We start from the raw sequence: 22,198 nt of genomic DNA, 5'->3' as shown, positions 1-22,198 counted from the left end.
CTTTTCTTGTGGGGACTCCTGGGGATTACCAGATAGCAGGGAAAGGGAGGGGGTCTCCCTACACCCCTGCCTGTGCCAGGCCCTCTATGCCACCCCTGCCATCTCCATCCCAGTGCGTCCAATCCCACCTTTAGCCTGCATAGTCATACTGGGATGGCAGAAAGCTGAACATTATCACCTTCCCTCCCTTGTGGCAGGGCAGCTGCTTGACTGTTGATGGTGTCTTCTGCTTGGATGCAGGACAGGTGTTGTGGGCCCCAAGTCCTACTTCTGCAGCCCTGTCCCCAGCCAGATGAGCCAGAGATATGCTGGCCTAAGCCATGGGCTGGGACACCCAGCTGTGGTCCTGGAGCTCCTCAGGTGTCACAGGCAGTGCTGGAGACCCAGGGCTTGGTCCTATGTGTGGCTCTGCTGGTGTTTCTCACCCCTTCCCTGTTTCCTCTTGGATGCTGGGATGTGGCTTCCATGCTGTGCTGTGCTGCCTGTGCCTTACTGCCCATGCTCTCTCTGGTGTGCATGTGGTGCATCTACACTATGCCATCTGTACTGGGCTAGCTGTGCTGTGCTACCTGTGCCATACCACCCATGTTGTGCTGTCTGATCCATGTTGATACCCTGTGTGCTGGGTCATCTGCATGGCGCTGTCCGTGCTGTGTCATGCTGGCTGTGCCATGCCATCCCTGCTCTGTTGGCTACGTCTCTCCTACAAGGAGAAGGTCCTGGAGTTGGCAAGACCCCAGCTGGCCCTGGTTCCCCTTGGCTACAGCATGTCCTTGCTGCTGTGGGATCCCCATGGCCCTGGGACCCAGCTGCCATTCCAGAGCATTGTCTGGCAGGTGAGGGCACAGGACATGGCAGGGGAGAGGTGACAGGGAGACATGACAGTGTAACTGCATGGTGTTGGGCTCCCAGGTCATCCGGCTGACCCCAGTCCTGCTGGTACGGGTGTGAGACCCAGCCATGGATGCCAAGAACCAACAGCTTCCAGCTTGACCAGCTTGTCCTCAGGTGATCGATGCTGTCTTCCAAGAACTGGAGGCCGTGGGGGGCAATGCACAGAGCCTGCAAACTGTCAGCCTGGTCCAGGTAGGGCAGGAGCCAGGATGCCCTGGGGTGGGGGTCCCATTCCCCCTCTGCCACTGGCAGGACCCTGCTGCGCCAAGGGGCATGTATTGCTCCAGGACTGGCACCTGGTCCCCTATGCTGGTGGGTGACCAGGGGCTGGATACTTTCAGATCCCAGGTTTTCTCACCTCTTTGCAGGACTTCCCAGGTGTGGGAAGCCTGGGCTGCCCACGGGGCATCTCCCAGGCTCCAGCAGCATGGTGAGAATGCGAGAGCCCTCTAACACCCTCCTGCTCACTGTGTGGCTGGACATTTCCTGACAGCCACTGCTCCCTGTGGCCTGAAGACCCCTCCAGCATGTGCCTGGTTGGCACAGAAGTGATGCCAGCAGGATACTCCAGGATGTTGTCAGGGACCTCCCAAGCTCTGCACAGGGGTCTGGTGTTCCCAGTGCTCTGTCTTTCCCTGGTGCTGGAAAAGCTGGAAGTGACCCTGAGATCTCTCCCTTCCCAGCCCTTACCTCTGCATGGCCACAAGCAACCTCGGGGTCCTAGTGAGTGCAGGATGCCAGCAGCCCCCTCTTTCTGCCCCCCATTTAACACAGCCCATTCTAGGTCTGCGCCCCTGACAAAGCCTGGGACCTGCTCTGTCCTGACAGCTGAACCCTGCAAGTGTTGGATGTCATGCCCTTGGGCCTGTAGGTACCTGATGCCCTGTGGTCAGGCAGCTACTCCTGAGGGGCTGGTACCCGAACACCGAGCATGGGGCTGAGCAAGGAGCATGGTGCCCAGCTCAAGGACAGCCACGGGTATTCCCCCTGAGGGGGCCTGGGTATGCAGGAGGTGGGTGGATGCAACCCTCCTTGCTTGCTCTTGTCTCTCTCTGCTTCCAGGATGGTGGAGGAGGCAATGGAAATTTCTGTACCAGATGCCCAAGCTGCCATCAGTGTCTATGCCTGGGGGCTGGGTGTCATCCCGGCACTGCAGCCCTCCACAGATGGGTGCTCGGCCATGCAGGGACGAGGGATTCAGCTGATACCCTGCAGGGTTGGGAAGGATTGGGCCATGGGGTGCCAGGACTGGCTCCAGGCACTGCTGCAGCCCTGCTCATGCACCGGCCTCTCTCTAGTTCCAGCAGCCTCTTCACTCTCACCGTGGAGCAGAAGCTGGAGGATGGCAGGCGCCAGCGCTCAGCTCTCAGGATCCTGGCATCCCCTGGGGCCCCCAGGCCCTGCCCTGAGCCGTACATACAAGAGCTGCATCTCTGCACTGGGGCTGAGCTGGATCCCCTCTTTGGCACCCATGTGGTGCCTGCTGTAGGGTCAGGGGGGATTTGGTACCCAGAGGTGAAGCAGGAGAGACCTGGACACCCCAACGGGAGCCTGTGGCTGGGAGCCAAGGGGTTGCTACCACCCCTTGGGATGTGGGCTTGCTCCCAGTGCGGCTAACCCATCCTCAGGCTCTCATAGGTCAGGGCTTTCTGCTCTCCCAGACACCTCCAGAGAAGAGATCGTGGCATCCCTGGGGTTGGCTAAGCGGGTAAGGTGCTGGACAAGAGGATCTCAGCCACCCTCTGGGACCCGGTGCAAGAGATTGCAGCACGTCAAAGGGAGATCTGAGGGCTGCGGATGGAGCTGCTGGCTGGAGCTGGCCTCCCTGAGCAGAAGATGGCTGTGGCCCAGCTGCGGAGAGCCCTGTGGGAGCTGCAGGTAGGGGAATGCCCTGGCCACCAGGTGGGACCCCCCTCAGTTGGATAAGATCCAGGCTCTACCCTGGTGTCAAGAGCCTCCTCTGGCCCTGAGGGCAGGGGCTGGGGGCTGCCTGCCTGGGGGGCGAGACAGTTCGGGTGGGATGTGTCCCTGGAGCTGTGCCATGCCTGGAGGTCTCCAGCACCCCAGCAAGGACTCCCACCTCCTTCCTCCAGGTGCTGAAGAGCCAAAGGTGGGAGGAGAAGCAGGCAGCAGCTGAGGTGCTTAGGACAAGTCAGATGTGCCAGCCCAGTGCCAAGGTGGGCACAGGTCAGGCCACGGCCTGCTCATCCAGGAACAACCCAGGTACAGGAAAAGCCCTGAATCCTGGCTGCGTCTCCATAACATCCTTTCTCCTCCGACAGGACCAGGTTGATGCAGGGAATACAGCACCAGGCCAGCAGCCTAGGACCCAAACACCCCAACCAGTGCCAGCTGGAGCCAGCACGTCTGGAGCATGGGGACAGGCGCACACCCCACGCCTGGGTGGCTGATATGTGGGCAGAGAGCATCACTTCACATGGTGGGAAACAGCTTCACTCAAGAGGCCTCAGTCATTCATTTAAACTGGCTCATGAACCTCAGTGGTTCATTTAAACTGGCTTCTTCAGCCATACCACATCACTCTCATTCTGCTTCCCTCTCCCCACCCAGGAATGGTGCCAGAAAGAGCAGCCAGGGAGGGGACAACCAAGACTTGGGGAGCACAGGGCAGAGCTCACTGGAGGAGCACTTGCAGAGCAAAGCGCCACAGCCATGGCCACAGACTGGAGATGACACAGTAAGTGGGACCCCACTGGTGGCCTGGCTGCTGCTCCCAGGCAGGGGGAACACCCAGTGCCTGCAGTCTACTGCACCAGCAGCGCTGGGTCCCCAGGCTATCCGAGCTGGCTCTGCTCTCCACCAGACAGGGAGTCAGAGCCAGCCATGCCCATCCCTGGAGGTCCAGTATGCCATGGCCAAGGCACAGAGGCAGCAGCTGTGGGCTCAGCACTGCCTGCTCCTCCAGCGGGAGCTTGGGAATGGGGCAGTGTCAGGGCAGAAGCCAACCAGGGAGGTGGGCATGGGAAGAGAGCCCATCACTTGTGGGCTCCAGGCTCTACTTCTTCCCTGGCTCTGCTCTCCCAGGGCAGGGCAGCCTCAGGGAGCAGAAACACCCCAGAGCTGCCATGTCCTTGTCCCTGTACCCTGCAGTGGGACACAGCTCACTGTCAACAGGAGGTGGCCACACTGGGCCCAAGCCTGGAGGCAGTACAGAGGGAACGGGAGGCAGCCAAGTGGGACCTGGAGGCCCTGCTGCAGAGACACCAGCAGGAGAGGCAGGCCTGCAGGCAGCACCTGCTGCAGGTGTGCAGGGGGGGCTGGGGATGCACCTCCAAGCTGCCAGGTCTATGCCAGGCAGCCCCAGCTGTCCCTACAGGTGCTATGGGACCAGCAGCGCCTGGCAGAGGAGCAGAGGGAGGCACTGGACCACTGGCACCAGGTGCTGCTGTAGGAGGTGCTCCAAGATGCTGCGCAGCTCACTGGGCAAAACCAGCAGCTGCAGGAAGCCAAATGGCTGTGCTCAGCCAATGCCACCACACAGACACCCTGAGCCAGCATCCCAAGGTGGCAGGCACTGCTGCACTGGCAGGCAGGCAGGATGGGGTGCCTGCAGACCCCTGCCATCTCAACCCCACCTCCCTGGAGCAAGCCACGAGCCCTGATGCCAGGGGACTGGCCAAGCCCAGCTAAGAGAGTTACACAGGGCAAGGCCTCCAATCCTGCCCACTTTGGCTTCTGAGAGCTGCTCCCTGCAGAAATGTGGCTCCAGGGAAGGTGCTGGCTGGCAGAACGTGGGGAGTGCTTCATCCCTCTGTCCCCATTGGGAAAAGCCTGCTCTGCCACTAGGCATGTGCCTGTGGGAGCATTGGTCTGGGCACAGCCCTGGAACAGGAGCAAAGCAGGCATGGTGCGAGGGCTAGTGGCCCCTGGGCTGCTGCCACATAGAATAAAGCAGGTGTACCTTCACTGATGAATGTCTTCAGGCCAATATGCCCCTGGCCCCCTGCCAAGCAAAAGACACCTTCCTGCAGGGAAGACAGACACAAGCATGGTGTTGAACTACAACTTTAATAACCCCAGCCAGAGCCAGCAGTGACTTCTGCCTGCGAGGAACTCACAGCATTGGTACAAATTCAGGTGCTGCCTCACTTTTGGGGAGCAGGTGAAACAGTTCTCACATCTCCCCTTTTCCCCATCTGCTCTGCACAGAGCAGCAACACTATGCTTGAGAAGGGCCTAAGGACAGCAGCCGTTCAGCCAGGGGCTGGAGCAAGGGACGGGCTGAAGAAACACAGAGAGAGGTGGGAGAAGCGCCTCTGGCCACAGCACGAGGCTCTTCCGGCAGCATCACCTAGCCCCATGCTGATGGCTAGTACCTCTACAGACCCAGAGGGAAAAACCCTCTTCCCCACCTCACTAGAGGCTCTGAGGGGGCACAAGCCACACAGGGGGCCACCTCCCACAGCACCAAAGCTCCCCTGAAGCCAAGGGCTGGGGATCAGATGGGCACATGAGATGGACACAGCCGCCCTGCCATGGGGAAGCACCATCCACAGGAGTCAAAACAGCATCAGACCAACGCTGGCCAGGTAGCAGTTGTGCAGCAGGGCTGCCTGCACACAGAGCCCACAGCACAGTGGAGCTAACCAGTGCAGGAGCATTTACAGGCACAAGAAACAGGTGCACTCTTTGGTGCGGGGAAGATGGGGGAAGCAGCTTGAGAATGCGATATGCCACGTGAACGAGGTGCTCAGGACCCACCCTTGAGGCTGGGCCCACCTAATCGTGCAGGAACTCTGTGGGACAAAGCCCAGCTGGGCTGGAGCAGGGCTCAGCTTACCCTCAGGAACCAGGACAGTCCCCCTCAGCACTCCTCCACTGGGGGCCCCTTGCTAGTCTTTCATGCACCCATCAGCAACGACTCCCTGCAAACAACAGGGCAGGTGGGCTGATGGCCAGACTACTGCTGTGCTTCTAACCCCAAGCACTAAACACCCCTGAGGAACAACTGAAGACTGCCCTGGCACACACAGGGCAGGAAGGCAGCATCTATGTAACTCCATAGTACAAATGAACAGCGAGGCTGACGCATGAGATGGCAATGAAGAAGAGGAGGGTGAGCTGAAGGTTGAAGAGGGTGATGGACAGGAGGGCATTGACCAGGACAGAGCAGGAGATCACGAAAAGCCTGGTGATGTTACTGCTGTGCTTCATGACCACAGACATGATCAAGCCATTCAAGGCCTGGCTGACCACAATCACCAGCACCCAGGAGGAAAAGCCCTCCAAGAAACTGCCCTCTGCACTGCTCCAGAAGTAGCCGATCAAGTTGAGCAGGACCCCAAAGAAGTAAAGGAAGAGGTTCTGAAGGCTGAGAGGCAGTGCCTGGGTTTTCAGAATGGCTTCCGTGTAGACAGCAGACAAGCCTGATATCAGGCAGTACACAGAGATCAGCAACAAGCCCACCAGTGTGATGTGAAGCTGCATCTTGGAGGGGCTGCCAGGATCCTGCAGGCCGCCACAGCTGTAGCTCACCCCAGCAGCCACCAGCAGGAAAAGCGCCAGCCATTTGCGCATGCTCAGTCTTTTGCGCAGGAGGAGGCTGTAGAGGAGTGCGGTGCTGACAATCTTTAAATTACTCAAGACCTGGTAGGTGCTGGGATCCATGAAGAGCTGCATGTGAACCACCAGGTTGTTGTTGGCAGCATAAAGCAGGGCAGAGAGGGCGAAGGGGACAGCGTGGTGCCACGACATGGCGACTCCCAGCAGCTCCCGATTCCAGGTCAGCAGGAACATGAGGGAGAACACCAGTTTTGTCAGCTCAATAAGAACCACAACAGATGTGGAGCTGAAGGGGATCTTCCCATCCACCTTGCACATGGTCAGGAGGGGAGCATGAGAGCCATATATGACTACAGACAAGACCAGCATCAGTCCCCACAGGCCCCTCTGGAGCATCCGGCTTGCAGAGCCACCAGCATTACCAAATATCACCATTTTCAGGTGGCAGCCAGCAAGGGTGAGCTGCTATCAGTACAGACAGGCCAGACAGACTTGCACCCTAGGACATTCAAGACGACACCAAATACCATTAATTTAAGGAGCCTAATTAAAACAGGATGTTACCTGCTACATTTCTGACACAGTGAATGGTTTTATCTTTCGTTAGGAAGAGAACTGCAAGCCTCTCTAGGAAGCCACACAAAGCACGTTCCTCGGGCAAAGCGTGCACTCAGCAGAAGGGCGTACAGGTGGTGAGCGTGATGACATGTCCCAGGCAGCCTTTCAGTCTGCAGGGACATGGGGAGAGAGATGACAGGAAAAGGCAGGTGGCGAACCGTCAGCTGCCAATGCTTCCAAGCTACTGTGAGTTAGTGGAGTGATCACCGCTGCCATGACGCTCTAATAAATACCCCATAACCAGACCCGCTGATGCCTTGCGATGATGTGGTTGTAAAGCCCTTTCCCAGCAGAAAAGAACAGTGTACGTGATGTGCCTCTGAAGGCCCTAAGAATCTTCTGCACCTGCTAAGGAGTACCGTTCCTAGAGTCACTGCTGCCAAAGGCCTCCTTGCTAGTCCCGACCTTTTTTCAGTAAGCTGAAATAGTCCCGTACTGTCTTTTCAACATTGGGGACAGCGTAGTTCTGAGCAGCATATATCCCTGTGCAGGTTCCAGCCATGAATCCCAGGATAGCCGAGAAGCGAAGTTTAGCTACAAGGTAGCCTGCCAGGAAGCCTTTGAGAAAAGGTGAGGCCAGCAGAGAACCATCCTGCAGAGAAGAGTGAACAGTGAGGCCACTGGGCAGGGCAGGCGGGCACAGAGGATGCAGAGCAGGGACATGCCCTGGGGATTTTTATTCTTTTTCCAAGCCCCCTTGTCCTGAAAAGCGGGTTTGTTCGCCCGGTGGGCAAAACGCCAAAGTACACACAGAGCAGAGGTATTTCATTTAATTCACTTTTGTGCAAAGATGGGCGCTATGCGGTAACCCCACAAAGCCAGCACACTGCACTGAGAAACTATAAGGTATTTATAGAGTTAAACGTGTCAGTCACAGCTAATAGTCACACACCTCAGCTAATAATTGGTTAATTTCTTTTCTCATTTCACCTTAAAGGTACAGCTCCCTTTAAATTTACCATGTATGTTCAGAGACGGAGGGGCTTATTTGAGGGGTGGGTTCCTGTCCTATAGGCATGATTTTTAGTATTATCATGAGGATAGTTCACCTAAAGGGCACTTTTAGTTCTTATCAACACCCCAATTAGTTGTTCTCCCTGACTATACACTTTTATCACCCCGTCTGCAGCATCTTCTGAGGCGGGATATTTGCTTTTATCAGTCTCTCAGCTCTCCTCACGGATATAATTGTAAAACAAGCGCTTCCCTGTCTCTCAGAGTTCCCTTCTTTGGCCGTCAAATTCTGTTTTGCCAAGCTCACATAGTTCCTTGTTATAACTTAGCAGAACATTCCATTTCCTTCAGAATATCAGCCTCGCAACGGGTGACAGGCCGGCCCCGAGGCACGGAGCTCGCCACGCCGGCGGGAGGTGCGCCTTACCTGCCCCACGCCAGCCTGCACCTCGTCCTCCACCCTGCGCTGCAGGCTCTCCAGCTGGTCCTTCAGGAACGCGAGGTCCTTCAGCTTGGGCAACGGATCCTGGGGGAAGACACGCAGACTGATACCCGCCCCCGCAGGCAGCGTCCAGGAACAAGAACCCAGCGCTGCTCCCTCAGCCCCAGGCCCGCCCCACCACAACCGACCGGACCCTTCCCGCTGCGCCGCCCCACTCACCTTATCGTCCGCCATCTTAGCGCAGGCCCGCCGCGCAGGCCCCGTCCCCCGCCCCCCCGCTCCCACTGCTGATTGGGCCACGGTGAGGCACGTGACGCCTCACACGTTCTCCCCTGCCCACCCGCCATCTTGAGATGGGGCGGAGGGTGGGTGAGTCCTGTCATGGTGGCGGGGTAGCTGCTTCCCTCCGGAGAGCCGGCCCAGCCCTGCCGCGGGGCGGGGGCCGAGGCCGGTACCGAGCCCCGTCGGGCAGCGGGGGCTGAGGGGCCTCAGAGCCGCCTCCAACGAGGTCGGGACTCTTCAGAGGGCCTGTCGGGGCCCAGTCGCCTTCCCGCCCTCCGGGGTGGGGAGCTCTGGCTGCTGCTGGCGCGGCCCCGGGGCCCGGGGAGCGGTGGCTGGTGCTGAGGAAGGAGGTCCCCGTACGTGTGGGAGGGAAGGGCTCCCTTGAGCAGGCCTGGAGCGGGGCTGGGGGCTGCCTCCAGGCTGCTGTGCCCGCGGTCCTGCTCTGTCCTGCCTGGAGCGGGTGGGAGCCGCTGGAGGAGGATGTGTGTGCGATTACTGCCCTGGGACGGCTGGGGCACAGGGGCCTTCAGAACAGGGTGGGTGCACACCCGTGTGCCCATATTCTCACAGGTGTCCCCTTCACGTGGTAGTTCCTGTCATGACGGCCCAGGGATCAGCCCAGCATCCTTCCTGGGCAGAGAGGGGTGCTTTTCCCTTCCTGGGCCAACAAACAGGCAGGGAGAAGTCCTGATACGGATAAAGATCTATTTAGCTCACTTTACCCTGACAATACTATGCATATATTACTGTATCAGAACAAAAGCTCCAAAGTGAGTGATAGGCTGCTTTGTTAATGGCCTTTGAAGGACTGCTTAGTGTTGCCAAATTTAAGTGAAACTAGGGCAAAGTTAATTCTGTTGGGGGAGATGATGACTACTGAGTCAAAGACCACCCGCTCAAGAAACCTGCTGACCCAAAAGATTAAGGAAGTAAAGGTCTCAAAAACCATAGTGGGCATGCATAATTATTTACATGGTAGGTGAAGAATTTTAACCAATCCTTTTAACAGAATAACTGAATATGTATTAGGTGGTTAATATCTTGTGTATAAATGTTAGTTTCCACCAATAGTGTGCTGGTTTGTACCTGGCACCTGTATCTGTGCATTTACATTAATAAAGGAAAACACCTTGATTCGGTGCGTAAATTGGGCGTCACACACAGGTTTTTGGGACAAGGGTCCCAGTGGCTTGCCAGGCCTTGGCAGAGCATTTGTCAGAGCTCAGTGTTGAGGACCCGCCTTGTCTCTGTCCCAGAAGATGCTGCTGTGGTGCTGGGGCTGGCTGCAGTGTTGGAGTGGCCCCATGTATCATTGCCCTCTGCTTCTCCTGCCTGCCCTCTTCACCCGCACAGGCAAAGCTCTGCCTTGGGCTTGGGGACCCAGTCACAGCCCAGTGGGATGGACACATCCTGGCACTGAGTGTTCAGATCTGGGGAGGGGGCAGCAGAAGATGAGCAGGAGGGCCTGTGAGGGGTACAACGAAAAGGTGATGGCAGGATGTCTTTGGTTTGTGGCCCACTGGTGGAGGACAAACCACAGCATGGTGTGGGACAGCCTTCCCCTGCCAGCCCACAGGGATGATTCTGGCAAGTGCAGAACACTGCAGGGATGTCACATCTGCTGCACGGTAAGTGACAGAGGGACAAGAGCAGGCTGGGCCTAGCCTTTGAGTCACTGTCTTTCCTTTTGTTCCCACTGCCTGAACTGAAGGAGGTAAGTGGGGTCCCTCACGATAGAAACCTCAGTCTTCCTCTGCCCTTGTGCTTCATGCCTCTGAGTGTCATGCTGTGGCTTTTCAGCGTAGCTCAGTGTCATAGTTTTAGCTGGGATAGAATTAATTTTCTTCACTGTATCTGGCATAGTGCTGTGTTTTGGACTTAGTATGACAATAATATTGATAACACACTGATGTTTTAGTTGTTGCTAGGTAGTGCTTGTACTAGTCAAGGACTTTTCCAGCCTCTCATGCTCTGCCGGGTGCACCAGAAGCCGGAAGGGGACATGTCACAGCCAAGGGACTTGATCCAAACTGATCAAAGGGATATTCCATATCATACGATGTCATGCCCAATATATTAACTGGGGGGAGTTGGCCAGGGGAAGCAGCAATCATGGCTCGGGGACCATTGGCATCAGTCGGTGGGTAGTGAGAGGTTGCATCACTTGTTTAGGTTTTTTCCCTCCTCCCGAGGTTTCACCTCTCTCTCATAATTTTCCTTTTAATTATATTATTATTATTAATTATTATTGCTTTATTTTAATTATTAAGCAGTTCTTATCTCAACCCATGAGTTTTCTTACTTTTGCCCTTCTGATTCTCTCCCCCATCCCACAGTGATGGGGGGAGTGAGCGAGCGGCTGGGTGGTGTTTAGTTATTGACTGGGGCTAAACCACGACACTTGGAAGTTAGCTGAGGTGGCAGCAAGTTATATGGAGCTGTGGCTGAAGGAATCACTTGTCAGTCTGTTTGCCTCTACCTGCAGTCTCCCAAAGATGCTGTGATCCACTTGTGGGCAGGGGCTGCTGTCAGAAGAGGGGATATGTGAAGGAAAACGTTAAGGTACCAAATGGAGTGAAGGCAGCTGGGTGAGCGAGAGAGTCCAGAGCTGGGGTTCGAAGGAAGCGCTGTCAAGGCTGGCATGGTCCAGCTGTGACCCCTGCCAGGACCTGCCCCTCTGCAGTCCCTGTTCCCTCAGGGTCTTTTCCCTGGGATGTCTGGGGACCAGGCTGAGGAGATCTCTGCTGGTTTGCCCCCTGCCTTGCCATGGGGGATTGGCTGGCACCTTGGTGCGCATGTGTGCCCCGAGGACACTGGTGTCTTGTTCTGCTTCTGAGTGATGATCTGGATGCCCTTCACAGGGTGCCATGCCTTCAGGCCTACAGGGCCAGCTCTCGTGTCCCAGAGGGCCCTGCTGTGTAAGTTTGTGTGACCAGGTGCTGTAGGGGTGAATGGAGAAATAGCTACCACAGGACAGCAGGCCAGAGGAGAAGCACATGCTGAAAGGCAGTTTGTGAAAGTCCCCCAAGAAGTGATGAGAAACTGGAGGCTGACTGTGGTTTTGAATCCACAGGAGCTGGTGAGTGTAGGACACTATGAGGCTCCTGGCACAGGCAAGCATCAGCTGGGGGTCATGTAACTTGGGCCGGGTCTGTTGCACACAGCAGGATTTTATATGAACATCTGATAAGAGAAGAGACCCTCTGAGGCACATTGTGAGCACCTTCTTGGTGGGCTCTGGTGTTTCAGTGCAACACCTTACTCCAGGGAGCAGCTGGGGTCAGCTTCCAGCTGTTGCTGCCTGAGCGGGTGTGAGTGACCCTCGTGAGTTAGTGACTGTACTATGGGGCTGGGTATCTGTGGTTGGTACCTGCTTGAGTCTGTTAATAGCAAATGCTTAATGGTCTTCTAATGGACCTTCTTGAAGGTCTTCTAATAAATACCAACTCTGACTTGATCCCCTCTCAGGTAAAAGGGAATTTACACCACCTGAGCACCCCTTCCATGTCCCTCCTCAGAGGCGGAGCACTGGGAAGCTACAGAGCTGGGGACCCCTCTCCATCTGTGTGTGCTGCAGTACCTCCAGGCACTCCAGGCCAGCAGAGAAAAGCCAAGGGCCACCAAAGGTGACCTCCAAAAGGTAGCAGACAGTTGTTGATGTGTGTGTAATCCTTGTAGCACCAGAGCAGGTGGGGGGTGGATTCACCCCATAGGGCTGGCCAGGAAGAGCATGTTGTCCCCACAGCCACGCAGGAGATAGGGTAGCCCTCAGGTGAGAGTGTGCTGTCCCTGGCACGTGGAGGGGAACTGAGCCCCAGGCATTTCTATCTGCAACATGTTTGTTAGTGAAAAGCTGTGTGCATGGTGAATATGTGCTACTGCAGCTCCAGCCTAGACGGATGTAGAGCGCAGAAAGGTAGCAAGCAGCTTCCAGAGTAGGGATCTGTACCAAAATATTAAGGGCTTGAGTCTGTGTCTCATTCCATCTCTGCTCCTGCTCTTGTGGCAAGCCCTCACCTTGGGGTGCTGTTGTGGGCCATGCAGAGAGCTGCACTGGAGGCTCCAGTCCTGTGGCTGGTGGCAGGATGTGTTTGGTCCCAAGTGTGCTGCCTTGTCCTGTGGCTCAAGATCCCTCCCACCCTCTTCCTGGTCTTAGGCCACAGTACCAAGACAGCCATCCTTTTCCCAGTAGCAAGGGGTGGAGGCAATCCCCCTTGGCTCTCTCCTGCTGCTGGTTTCAGCACAGATATAATGGTCTCTGGCCTCAGAAGGGCGCGTCCAGCCCAGGGCAGTATTGGGAGCAGGAAAAAGTGACAAAACACATTCCAAACTAATTAACCCCTCTTCCTCTCCCTTTCACAAGCAGGATGTGTTTGTGCAGCCAACACTGTGGGCTCTTTCCTCAGTGGTTGAAGTAGGTCAGATGTCAGTGCTGTTTTGCTGGCAATAGGTGGTGACTCAGGGCATACCCTCTGCATCCATTTCTGCCATGGTTACCCAGGTCACTCCTGGCGCAAACAGCTTTGTGCCATACCAGCCAGGTCTGGGGGGATGCTCAGCTATGATAGGAACAGCAGGTTGACTGCACTTGCTGGCTCCTTCTTTTACTGCAGACCCCAGCACCAGAGGCCAGAGCAAAATTGATGAAGAAAGAACAAAAATGGCTCCCTAAAACGAACATCTTGAAGTTACTATCTAAAGGCTAGAGTTAGTACTTCTCTCTCTGCTAAGAGGCTTGGCTTTGTAAAGATCTGGGCACAAGAAAGGACCCTGTGCAGGCCACCTGTGTGCCCAAACTGGCACCCAGAAATAACTCTTCTTCCCTAATTGGGGCTTTAAGTTGTCTTTCCATTTCTTTGCTTACCTTTCTGTGACACCTAAGCATCACACAGTTGTGCTGGGGACCATACTCTGTCTAACATCCATTGAAGGTGCCAGCAAAACACAAGCTGCAGCACTTTCAGCTTGGGAACTACAGGCACTACAGAACTACAAGTAATCTGAGGAATTTTGAGAAATGCACATTTCAGATGCTTGGCTAACAATTTAATTAAAAAATGGGATGTTGGGTTTTACGTGTATGTTACTCCCATGGATGCTACACCGGGGTTTAAAGGCTCAAGGATTTTAAGGTGTGAATCTGCAGGCACAGCTGTGCACTAAAACAGGCAGTGTGCAAGAGCCTTGAGACAGCCCTGTGAATGCTTACGGACTGCCAGCCTGCTGGCTTTCAATTTATATGCACCCCCCATGTATCTTACACTGCTCCCACTGAGCCACTGGGAAGAGGAATTGAAAGGGACTGTGAGTCAGTAGCATGTGCAGCATGACACAGAAGTGGTTAATTAATAGCCATTGTAAGTCCAAGAGATGTGAGAGTCCAACCGTGGCTGACAGCTGAAGTGCTGAGCTGCTGTTTTCCTTGCTGTGCAGGATGCCAAATGTTAACCACAGACAGGCGTGAACTTAGTGAATCTGCCATTTTCCTCAGCCACTTCAAATGAGCCCACTTTTCAAGCAGTATTTTTGCTACATGAAAGGTAAAAAAAAAACATCAGTGTGATTGCAAGGGTCTTTCTTGGAGCACAACCACAAAACTTAAAAAATGCAACTTCATGCAGGCTGACGTTGAAAATTTGGATATGGCTAAAAAGCAACACTTGAGGGCAGCATAGCACCACTGAACAGTCATTGATGCTCACCTGTAGCTGTTTCTTCTACAAAGGTGTACCCATCACCAACCTTGCAAGCAATTTTCTGCAGAAAACGATGTGCATGTTTTTCTGTCGAAGAACACGACCCTCCCTGACTGGCATACACACCCATCTGCCAATAATTTGTTTTATTTCAGCCTCACAAAGTGATGACCACTGCACAAATTGGTTGTAAAGCATTGTCATGCACAAAGTGTTCTTTGCTCTGGACCTGCACAGTTATCAACCAGACTCACCTGCTCTTTAGAAATTACATGGATATAAGATTTAAGGATGCAAATAAAATTAAGTGCTGGGGCATCTTTTTAGCTATTGTCAAACTTCAGAAATAGTTACCTTTAGCGGCTTCTCCGCTCCTGCCCCAGATACAGAACCATCCTGCATTTGCAAGGCTTCATAATTTGACTTTTTAAAACAATCAGAAAGTTTCTGCCCAGAGGCTTGAGAGCCTAAGTTTCAGGATGAGTTTGTAGCTCCCCGGAGTGGAGGGGTGGGAGCACAAATGAAGCTGAGAACACTTCCTGCCTTTCAGCACCAGAGAGAGGCTTACAATGAGGCAGGTTTGAGGGTCTTCAGGAAGATCTGTTTTGTTAATGCCAACATTTATGTTCAAGTCACTGCACAAAATTTTTAAAGAGTCAAAACTGACTCTGGTTCTTCCATTACAAAGAAACATTACAGCCAAGGTGTATATTTGGCATAAGACTTCAGCAGACAGTAGTTACCAGGAATGTAAGCCAAAAAGAGAAATCTCAATGCATTTTCCATCATCCGGTCACTAACCACCAGCATTACAAGAATATTCTCTTTACCAGCCTTTGGCAGGGACAAGGTCCCACAAGCACAGACAATAAGAGCAAGAGGGAGAAAACCAGCATCCAGATCAGCTGCTCAGAGTCACACGTAAGTAAGTAACAGTATAGACAAGAGCAAGGAATGCTGCATCTTTTCTCTTTGTTCTTTTAAGCCGCATGTCTTTCCTTAAGCTGCTGCTAAGTGAGTACATAAGCATTTTGTACAGCACTTGATCAAGTCCAGTTCCCACCACAAACTCAATGAATTTAAACGACTTAGTATGTTTTTCTGGTTTTGAGCAAAACAGGGGCTTATGCAGCCTTGGGGCTAGAGAAACTGTGCAAAGGCTTGAATCTGGAGACAAAAAGGGTCATTTTCCCATGGCGAATAGCAGTGTACCCCCAAACTGATGCTGGATGCCAAGGAATTGATACCTAGACATGTTTGAGAGGACTTAAAAAAAGTCAGTGCTGAAGCCAGCCAAGATTGAAGGAACTGGTTTGTAGTAAGGGCCACATTTTGTTGTTGATGAGCAGCACAAGCTATCCTTTTAAAGTTTTCTTGCCGTTCAGCACTGGAGCAGAAGTCTGAGGTGCCACCATCCATTGTAAACCAGCGAGAAAATGGATGATATTTCCTTGTAGAGCTGGATGATATTCCCTGCTCCCAAAATATTTTGTTTCTCACAGAGAGCATCCCAGAGCAGGGGGCCATAGAGGCACAGCGAACTGGATGCTGTCACTTCTATGGCCATGTGTGACACTGTTCTGATACCGCTTCCTGTGAACATCTGCCATACAAGCAACAGTTGCTTCCCCTAAATGCATGTCCTGTGTAGTGTAGGTTGAACTGCAATTCTGCACCACCTCTTGTTTGAAGGGACTAGCAAAAGGAGGCAGATGACTCCTGTTTATTGGTAAGTTCAGTCATGACACATTCAAAGTGGAAACTGGACATTTAAAACAAGTAGGTAACTGCAATAAGGATGACAGTTCACTATCCTTTATATGAACCAAAGCCCACATGGGTAGCCAGGTTTGCTGAGGTCAAACAGCAACAACAAACTGGTGCCTCTTCCTGGAGATCAGCAGCTCACAATGGTGGCAGGGAACCCCGTCCTCCTGCACCAAGCAAACATTTGCCAAGAGAGGGATGAGACCATTCCTGATTCTCCAAAGCAGTCGGAAAAAACAGCAGGGAAATTTCTCTGTTGATGTTCCAGCACTTTTTTGTGTCACGTAAAGAAGCAGGAAGCCAGGAAGCTGGATGGCGTGGGGCATCTTTTAATTACCAGTCTTGTTCTTTAAATTATTTAGCACTGAGATGAATGATGGTGCCTGCTACTACTGTCAATTATAGGGATAAGCTCTTGAGGGTCATACAGACACTGACCTCTCAACCCCAAAACCCAGCAGTAAAACAGAAGAGAGAAACTCTCCTTTCCAGCCTTAAACCAAGAGTCACAAAGATGTCAGCATCAGCTGGGATTTATGTGCAAAAGAGGTAAGAGTTAAAAGAAAAACATCCAAAAGGACACCTGGGAAAGGCAGCTCCTTAGAGGTGCTGCCCTGCTTTCAGCAGACTGCAGCCTCCTGGGCAATGTGTCCGCCTTCCCAAAGGATGCTCATGTGCCTGGTCCAGGCTGGTGATGTGTGCCCAGAGATCCCGCTGACTTCTGCCATCCACCATGGCCATGTCAGTTGGAACTGGCTCCTGAGCCAAAATCACTTCTCATCCTGAATCTAGCAAGAACAAGGCAGCTTTCAGCTCCATCCCCTTCTTTAAATATTGGTCCATGTAGCTGGAGTAATCCTGAAAATTCCCAGGACTTCCAGTACAGTGATCTTTAGTACACACATCCCTCCAGAGAATAAAGTATTCAGAGAGTCCAGAGAGACTTTAGGCAGTAAGGGGAATGCAATACTCATAAAACCAAATCCTAAATTCACCATTCCCATAGCAAAAGGCAAGAATTCAGGAGCACTCTGTCTCCATCCTCCCCATCCCTCTGTCCCAAACAGTTGCTGTATTTGTGCAAATGGCAGGCCAGTCTTCACTGATGGCTTTTCATCTGAGGTAAAGGAGAAGACGTACAAGAGCAGGAGCAAAGACACTCTTGTAATAGGCACATGCATCTCTTGCAGAAAAACTGAAGATCAGTTTTTCTGAGTTCTTGGTAAAAGCCCAAGCACCTGCTCTGCAATGGGTCTTTGTGACAACCCACATATCAGCCATCCTGAGGTTAAAAAATAAGTCTCTTTGCTGTATGGAGCAGGATGGGTATGGATGGATCACTACAGGAGTTAATGGTGATTTCTGGTCACCCACAAGGAGAAAAGACCAAAGCGTGCCTCAGAAAGGACTGATGACCTGGCTAACTCGATGATTGCTAGTGAACAAGAGTTGGCCTTATTTACATCCAAATGGCACTAGCAAAACCTGATGGGAGAACAGCTCAGATATGAGGAAGAACTGGAGAAGCCTCATCCTTGCTGCACCCAAGCTCAGCCCTGTCACAGCCCTGGTTGGAGGGAGTGTGCAGTCGTCCTGTGGGTGGCTCTGTGCCTTGCTCACCTGGACCCTGACTGTGAACCTACATCCCCACTCAACCTTGGGTCTGCCTCATTGTCACTGGATGGTGGTAGACCTCGGGCATGCTCAGCTCACCTTGCTGAGGTATGGTGACATTGTGGCTCTGTATGGCTCAGGTATGGGTCTGCTGCTCCCTAATGCCTCTCCTTCATCCTGAGTGGAGAGAAGAGCTGCTCAGGCTATGGAGCAGTTCCATGTGTTAGGCAAAATTGTTTGGGAAGACCACCCTGCTGCTGGTGGGGCTGATGGGCTGTGACTGGCTTGGTCTTTAGCTCTTTGAGGCCTAGATGCCCGGGACCCAACAGTCCCACTGCAGATCTGCCTGGAAAGCTCAGCTCCTTGTCCCATACCTTCTCATCAAGCGGAGAGAAGCTGTGGAGAGAGGAAAAAGTAGGGCAATAGCAGTGCCAGCCACCTCTTACTACTGGACTTAGTGAGACCACATTTGGAGTACTGTGTCCAGTTTTGGGCCCCCCAGTTTAAGAAGGATGTGGAACTGCTTGAACAAGTCAAGCAGAATGCTACCAAGATGATCAGGGGACTGGAGCATCTCCCTTATAAGGAAAGGCTGAGAGGCTTGTGTTTCTTCAGCCTGGAGAAGAGAAGACTGAGGGGGGATTTCATCAATACCTATAAATATCTAAAGGGTGGGTGTCAGGATGATGGGACTAGGCTCTTTTCGGTAGTGCCCAATGACAGGCCAAGGGGCAATGGGCATGAGTTGGAGCACAGGAAGTTCCAGCTAAACATGAGAAAAAACTTCTTTACTGTGAGTGTGACAGAGCAGTGGAACAGGCTGCCCATGGAGACATTCAAAACCCGCCTGGATGTGTTCCTGTGCCCCCTGATCTAGGTGTGCCTGCTGAAGCAGGGGGGTTGGACAAGATGATCTCCAGAGGTCCCTTCCAACACCTACCATTCTGTGATTCTGTGACCAAGCCCATCCATGAATCACCCCTGTGTCTCTGTGCTTGCTCTGGGGATAAGCAATAGCTGGGGCTCATAGCCCTGTGTCAGGAACCTCTCCATGATGGTTAGGCTTGGGGCCATGCTCCTGTCCCCCACAGCTTGTGCTCAGGCGGCTCAGGTTAAATATGCCCCCTAAATGTGCTCATCACCCCTCACAGCCCTGGCAGTCACTGCGTATTTGACTGCAGATCAGAATAGTGCCTGTGCCCCTTACACACTTTTGCCTACCGCTGGTAACCATGGCACTGGAGCATCACTGAAGCAAGGCCATGCCTGAGCACTGTATGATGACCAGAGACATCCAGGGCTTTTGCCCCTACATGGCAGTGGGCACAGTGACAATGGAGGCATGGGGCTGCAGTGGAGACAGCACTGCCCTGCTGGTGCATGCCAGCAGTGGGCCAGGCTGTGTCCGTGCTGCTGATGCCCTGTGGCACCTTCAACCAACCACCCCAGAAGCTGAGGAGTCCTGAGTCAGGTCTGATGCGGAATGTGCAATTAGCGCAAAAACTGAGCTGATTTGTTCTGTTAGGGAGCTCAAGGGGTTATCCTCTATTTGCCAGCTTGGGCAGCAAATGTCCACTTCTTCTGAGGTTTGATTTTTGTGCCTCCGATTCAGCTCTGCGTGTGATTCACTGTGCTAGCAAAGACTTTCACCTTGGTGTTTTCATGGCTCTGGCTTTGCCCTTGAGCAGTGGCAGGAGCTTAGCCTTTGGCTGGCAGCATGGTTTCTGCTGGAACAAGGTTGTTCTGTTGGGTTTCCTCTGGGCTTGTGCCTGTCTTTCTACCTGTCCCCTGATAATATGGGCTTAGCTTATCAGCCATATTCAGCCCAAACTGATGGAAGGCAGTGATGGGCAAGATAAGAAGCGCCCATATAGGAAGGGAGCAGGGTGTCAGGAAGGAGATGGTGTTCATGCCCCACGAGGATCCCCAGTGATTTGAAGGTGCAAACCCTCAAAGACTGCAGTGTTGTTTGCTTTGTTGCTTACACAGCTGCTTCTGGCTGTTCCCATGTCACTGAGCTCAGCCCTGATGCCATGCATTTACCTTGAATCAGCAGGTGCCCACAGTGTTTGCTCTGTGCGCTTGGGAGCACTGCTCCGAAACAGGAGGTGGGTGGTCAGGACACATGTCCACTTGCCCACACTCCAGAGCCAGACCTCTTGGGTGCATCACTCTGCTCCCTGCACCCAGGGGTACGTGTCTCCTACCACAAGTAGGAGGTCCCTTGCCTGCAGCAGCACAGCTCTCCCCATGCAGCACCAGGCACTTGGCACATCCTGGAGGCCTTGGAAAAGACCGCTGACACCTCTGCAAACCAGTAGGCCAAGAGGAGCTGGCTCTTTGCAGGGGCCTTTGCTGTCACAAACCCTCCCTTACAGCCCTTTCATTTGTCATTTTTGTCTTTTGCACAGATGCAGTACCCAGAGATTAGGCTGCAGACTGAGGTTTTACTGAATCCTGAAATGGGTTCCAGTTCCCAGACCCAGCAGGACCAATGTGCAGCCACATCTTCTCTGTAAGCTTGCTGGGCTGGAGCCAGGGAGAGGCACCTCCCACTGTGTTCTCCCATGTGTGTGAAAGATGGAGCCCTGGTATTCACCTGGACTGCTTTGCTGAGAGGGAGCTGCCAGGTAAAAGCAGTTTTATCCTGGGAAGGAAAGCTCAGGAAGGAACTGGAGCTGTTTCATGAGCTGCTTTAGGTGAGAGGAACAAGTTGTAGTCTATCCCTTTTTACTCAGGGTCACACCGGAAGCAGAAGTTCTCAGCACAGAGCACAATTCCAGGCCAGGAGAGTGGTATCATCCCACAAAAGTCAGAAAACACTGTCCTACAGGGCTCACAGGGTTCGCAGGCATCCCTGGAGCCTCACCACACTGGCACTGTGTGAGGGGAAGGACATCCAGGTGCCCACTGGCCTTGGGCTGCCTATTGCCCAGGAGCCTGAGCAGGTCCCAGAGGCTTCAAAAGGTGTTTAAGGAGCTGGATTATAAGATCTTTGTGCCTCAAAAAAAGCCTCAGCTGGGTTTAACAGCACTGCTGGGTCTCCTCAGGTAGCTGTGAAGCGCTTGGCTCTGCAGGCTTCATGTGGGCTGAGCCACTGGTGGTGGCTGACTACAAGGTGAGGGTTTTCCAGGCTGCCTTCTTCCCAACAGAAATTGCAACCATCCAGGCTTTCATCCAACTGTTCAAAATAGTATGCCCCGGTTTTTCTTCCTCCACTCAGAGGAGAATTCTGGGTGGTGTGGCTATGTTTCTGAGATGAGCCCAATGAGCTCTTTGGGGAGCAAACAAGGCTGAAGCAGCACTGTCATGGTGGAGCCCTTTGAGCTGCCCTTGGAGGCAGGGCAGGCAGACTTCTCTTAAACCAAGCTCCTGGCAGCATCTGCTGCTGTGCCACGTTGCCCATTAGAGCTGCCTCCTTGCCTGCTGGCAGCCTCATGCACACAGGCCCCCACCAGCACCAGAGCTGTTGTACCAGGTATGTGAAGAAGTGGTGACATAAATGTCCATCTGTTTAGTTTGTCTCAGGATTGCTCCCCAGCCATCTCTGCCTCCCAGGCTGGGGCATCTGTCTTCCTGCCCTTCTTTCACCTTGGCCACTGCCTGGGACTAACAAAAAAACCCAGTGCCCTGCCATGGTCCTCGCTGCCACAGTTGGCTCTGTCCTCTTGGCTGATTTTGTTATCCTTGCAGTGCATCACAAGCCTTGGATGGGCTGTGCACGCTCCGACCAGTGGAAGCTGGGCTCCTGGAAGAAGCATCTTGTGGGGTGCTGCTGGCAGCAGCCATGAGGCAAGGACATGGCTAGCCTGGGGAGCCACAAGCCTGGTAAAGAACCTGAGCCTGCTGTTAGATCATATACCTGCCACCAGACCATTGGCCAACAGGTCCAGACAGGACTTGAGGGATCCTACCCACACTGGAAAAATACAGGCAGGGAAGCTGGCTTACCTGGAGACTGGCCAGTATCCATAGAGGTAGTACCACTTCTTAGGATGCTTTTGTGCATCTGGCTCCAGGCAAAGCCACCCAGGAAGCTGTGAGTAGAGCCATGAGGGAACCAGGCAGAGCACTTGTGTTGCCATCCTCAGCCACGTGGCCAGGTGACCTCCTCTGGGCTCCTGGACTTTGCAGTCCCCTTGGGGTCTCCATGGCTGGCCCAGAGGATGGTCACAGCTGCGTCTGGGCCCTGGTGCTGGAAGTTTAGGCTGAGGGTGAATGAGAGCTCTCAAGGGATTTCATCCTTTTGCTAAAGTCCTGGGAGCTGGGAGGGACCAAAGGGATCACATCCATGCAGGGATGCTGCAACGTCAGAGGGTAACAAGCCAACTGAGCTGCCTCCTGCCCCCCTTTCCCTTCCAGGGAAGACCTGTCTGTCTGGATCCTCCTTCAGCTCTTGGCAAAAGGG

The 22,198-nt window shown here is 53.6% G+C and overlaps 2 protein-coding genes and 1 long non-coding RNA gene across 3 annotated transcripts; 1 reads left to right on the top strand and 2 right to left on the bottom strand.

Annotated features, from left to right (window-relative positions):
* Positions 1 to 2,197: 2,197 nt before the first annotated feature.
* LOC135314698 (uncharacterized) lies at positions 2,198 to 3,821 on the top strand. The gene is made up of 3 exons (XR_010374181.1): positions 2,198 to 2,772; positions 2,988 to 3,081; positions 3,183 to 3,821. It is a non-coding gene; the product is annotated as an uncharacterized LOC135314698 (long non-coding RNA).
* Positions 3,822 to 4,904: 1,083 nt separating this feature from the next.
* On the bottom strand, positions 4,905 to 6,852 carry SLC35A4 (solute carrier family 35 member A4). Its single transcript, XM_009508919.2, has one exon. The coding sequence runs from the start codon at positions 6,850 to 6,852 to the stop codon at positions 5,905 to 5,907; it is 948 nt and encodes a 315-aa protein (XP_009507214.2). The 3' UTR covers positions 4,905 to 5,904.
* Positions 6,853 to 6,932: 80 nt separating this feature from the next.
* Positions 6,933 to 8,695, bottom strand: LOC135314697 (SLC35A4 upstream open reading frame protein). The gene is made up of 3 exons (XM_064458787.1): positions 8,651 to 8,695; positions 8,417 to 8,515; positions 6,933 to 7,627 (listed from the first exon to the last, which is right to left on the bottom strand). The coding sequence occupies exons 1-3, from the start codon at positions 8,663 to 8,665 to the stop codon at positions 7,430 to 7,432; spliced, it is 312 nt and encodes a 103-aa protein (XP_064314857.1). The 5' UTR covers positions 8,666 to 8,695; the 3' UTR covers positions 6,933 to 7,429.
* Between the last annotated feature and the right edge of the window lie 13,503 nt (positions 8,696 to 22,198).

This window comes from Phalacrocorax carbo, chromosome 8 (genome assembly GCF_963921805.1).
Source record: "Phalacrocorax carbo chromosome 8, bPhaCar2.1, whole genome shotgun sequence".
In the NCBI taxonomy this organism is placed as follows: domain Eukaryota; kingdom Metazoa; phylum Chordata; class Aves; order Suliformes; family Phalacrocoracidae; genus Phalacrocorax; species Phalacrocorax carbo.
The sequence above is the reverse complement of the archived record's forward strand: the minus strand, read 5'-3'. Positions and strand labels throughout refer to the sequence as shown.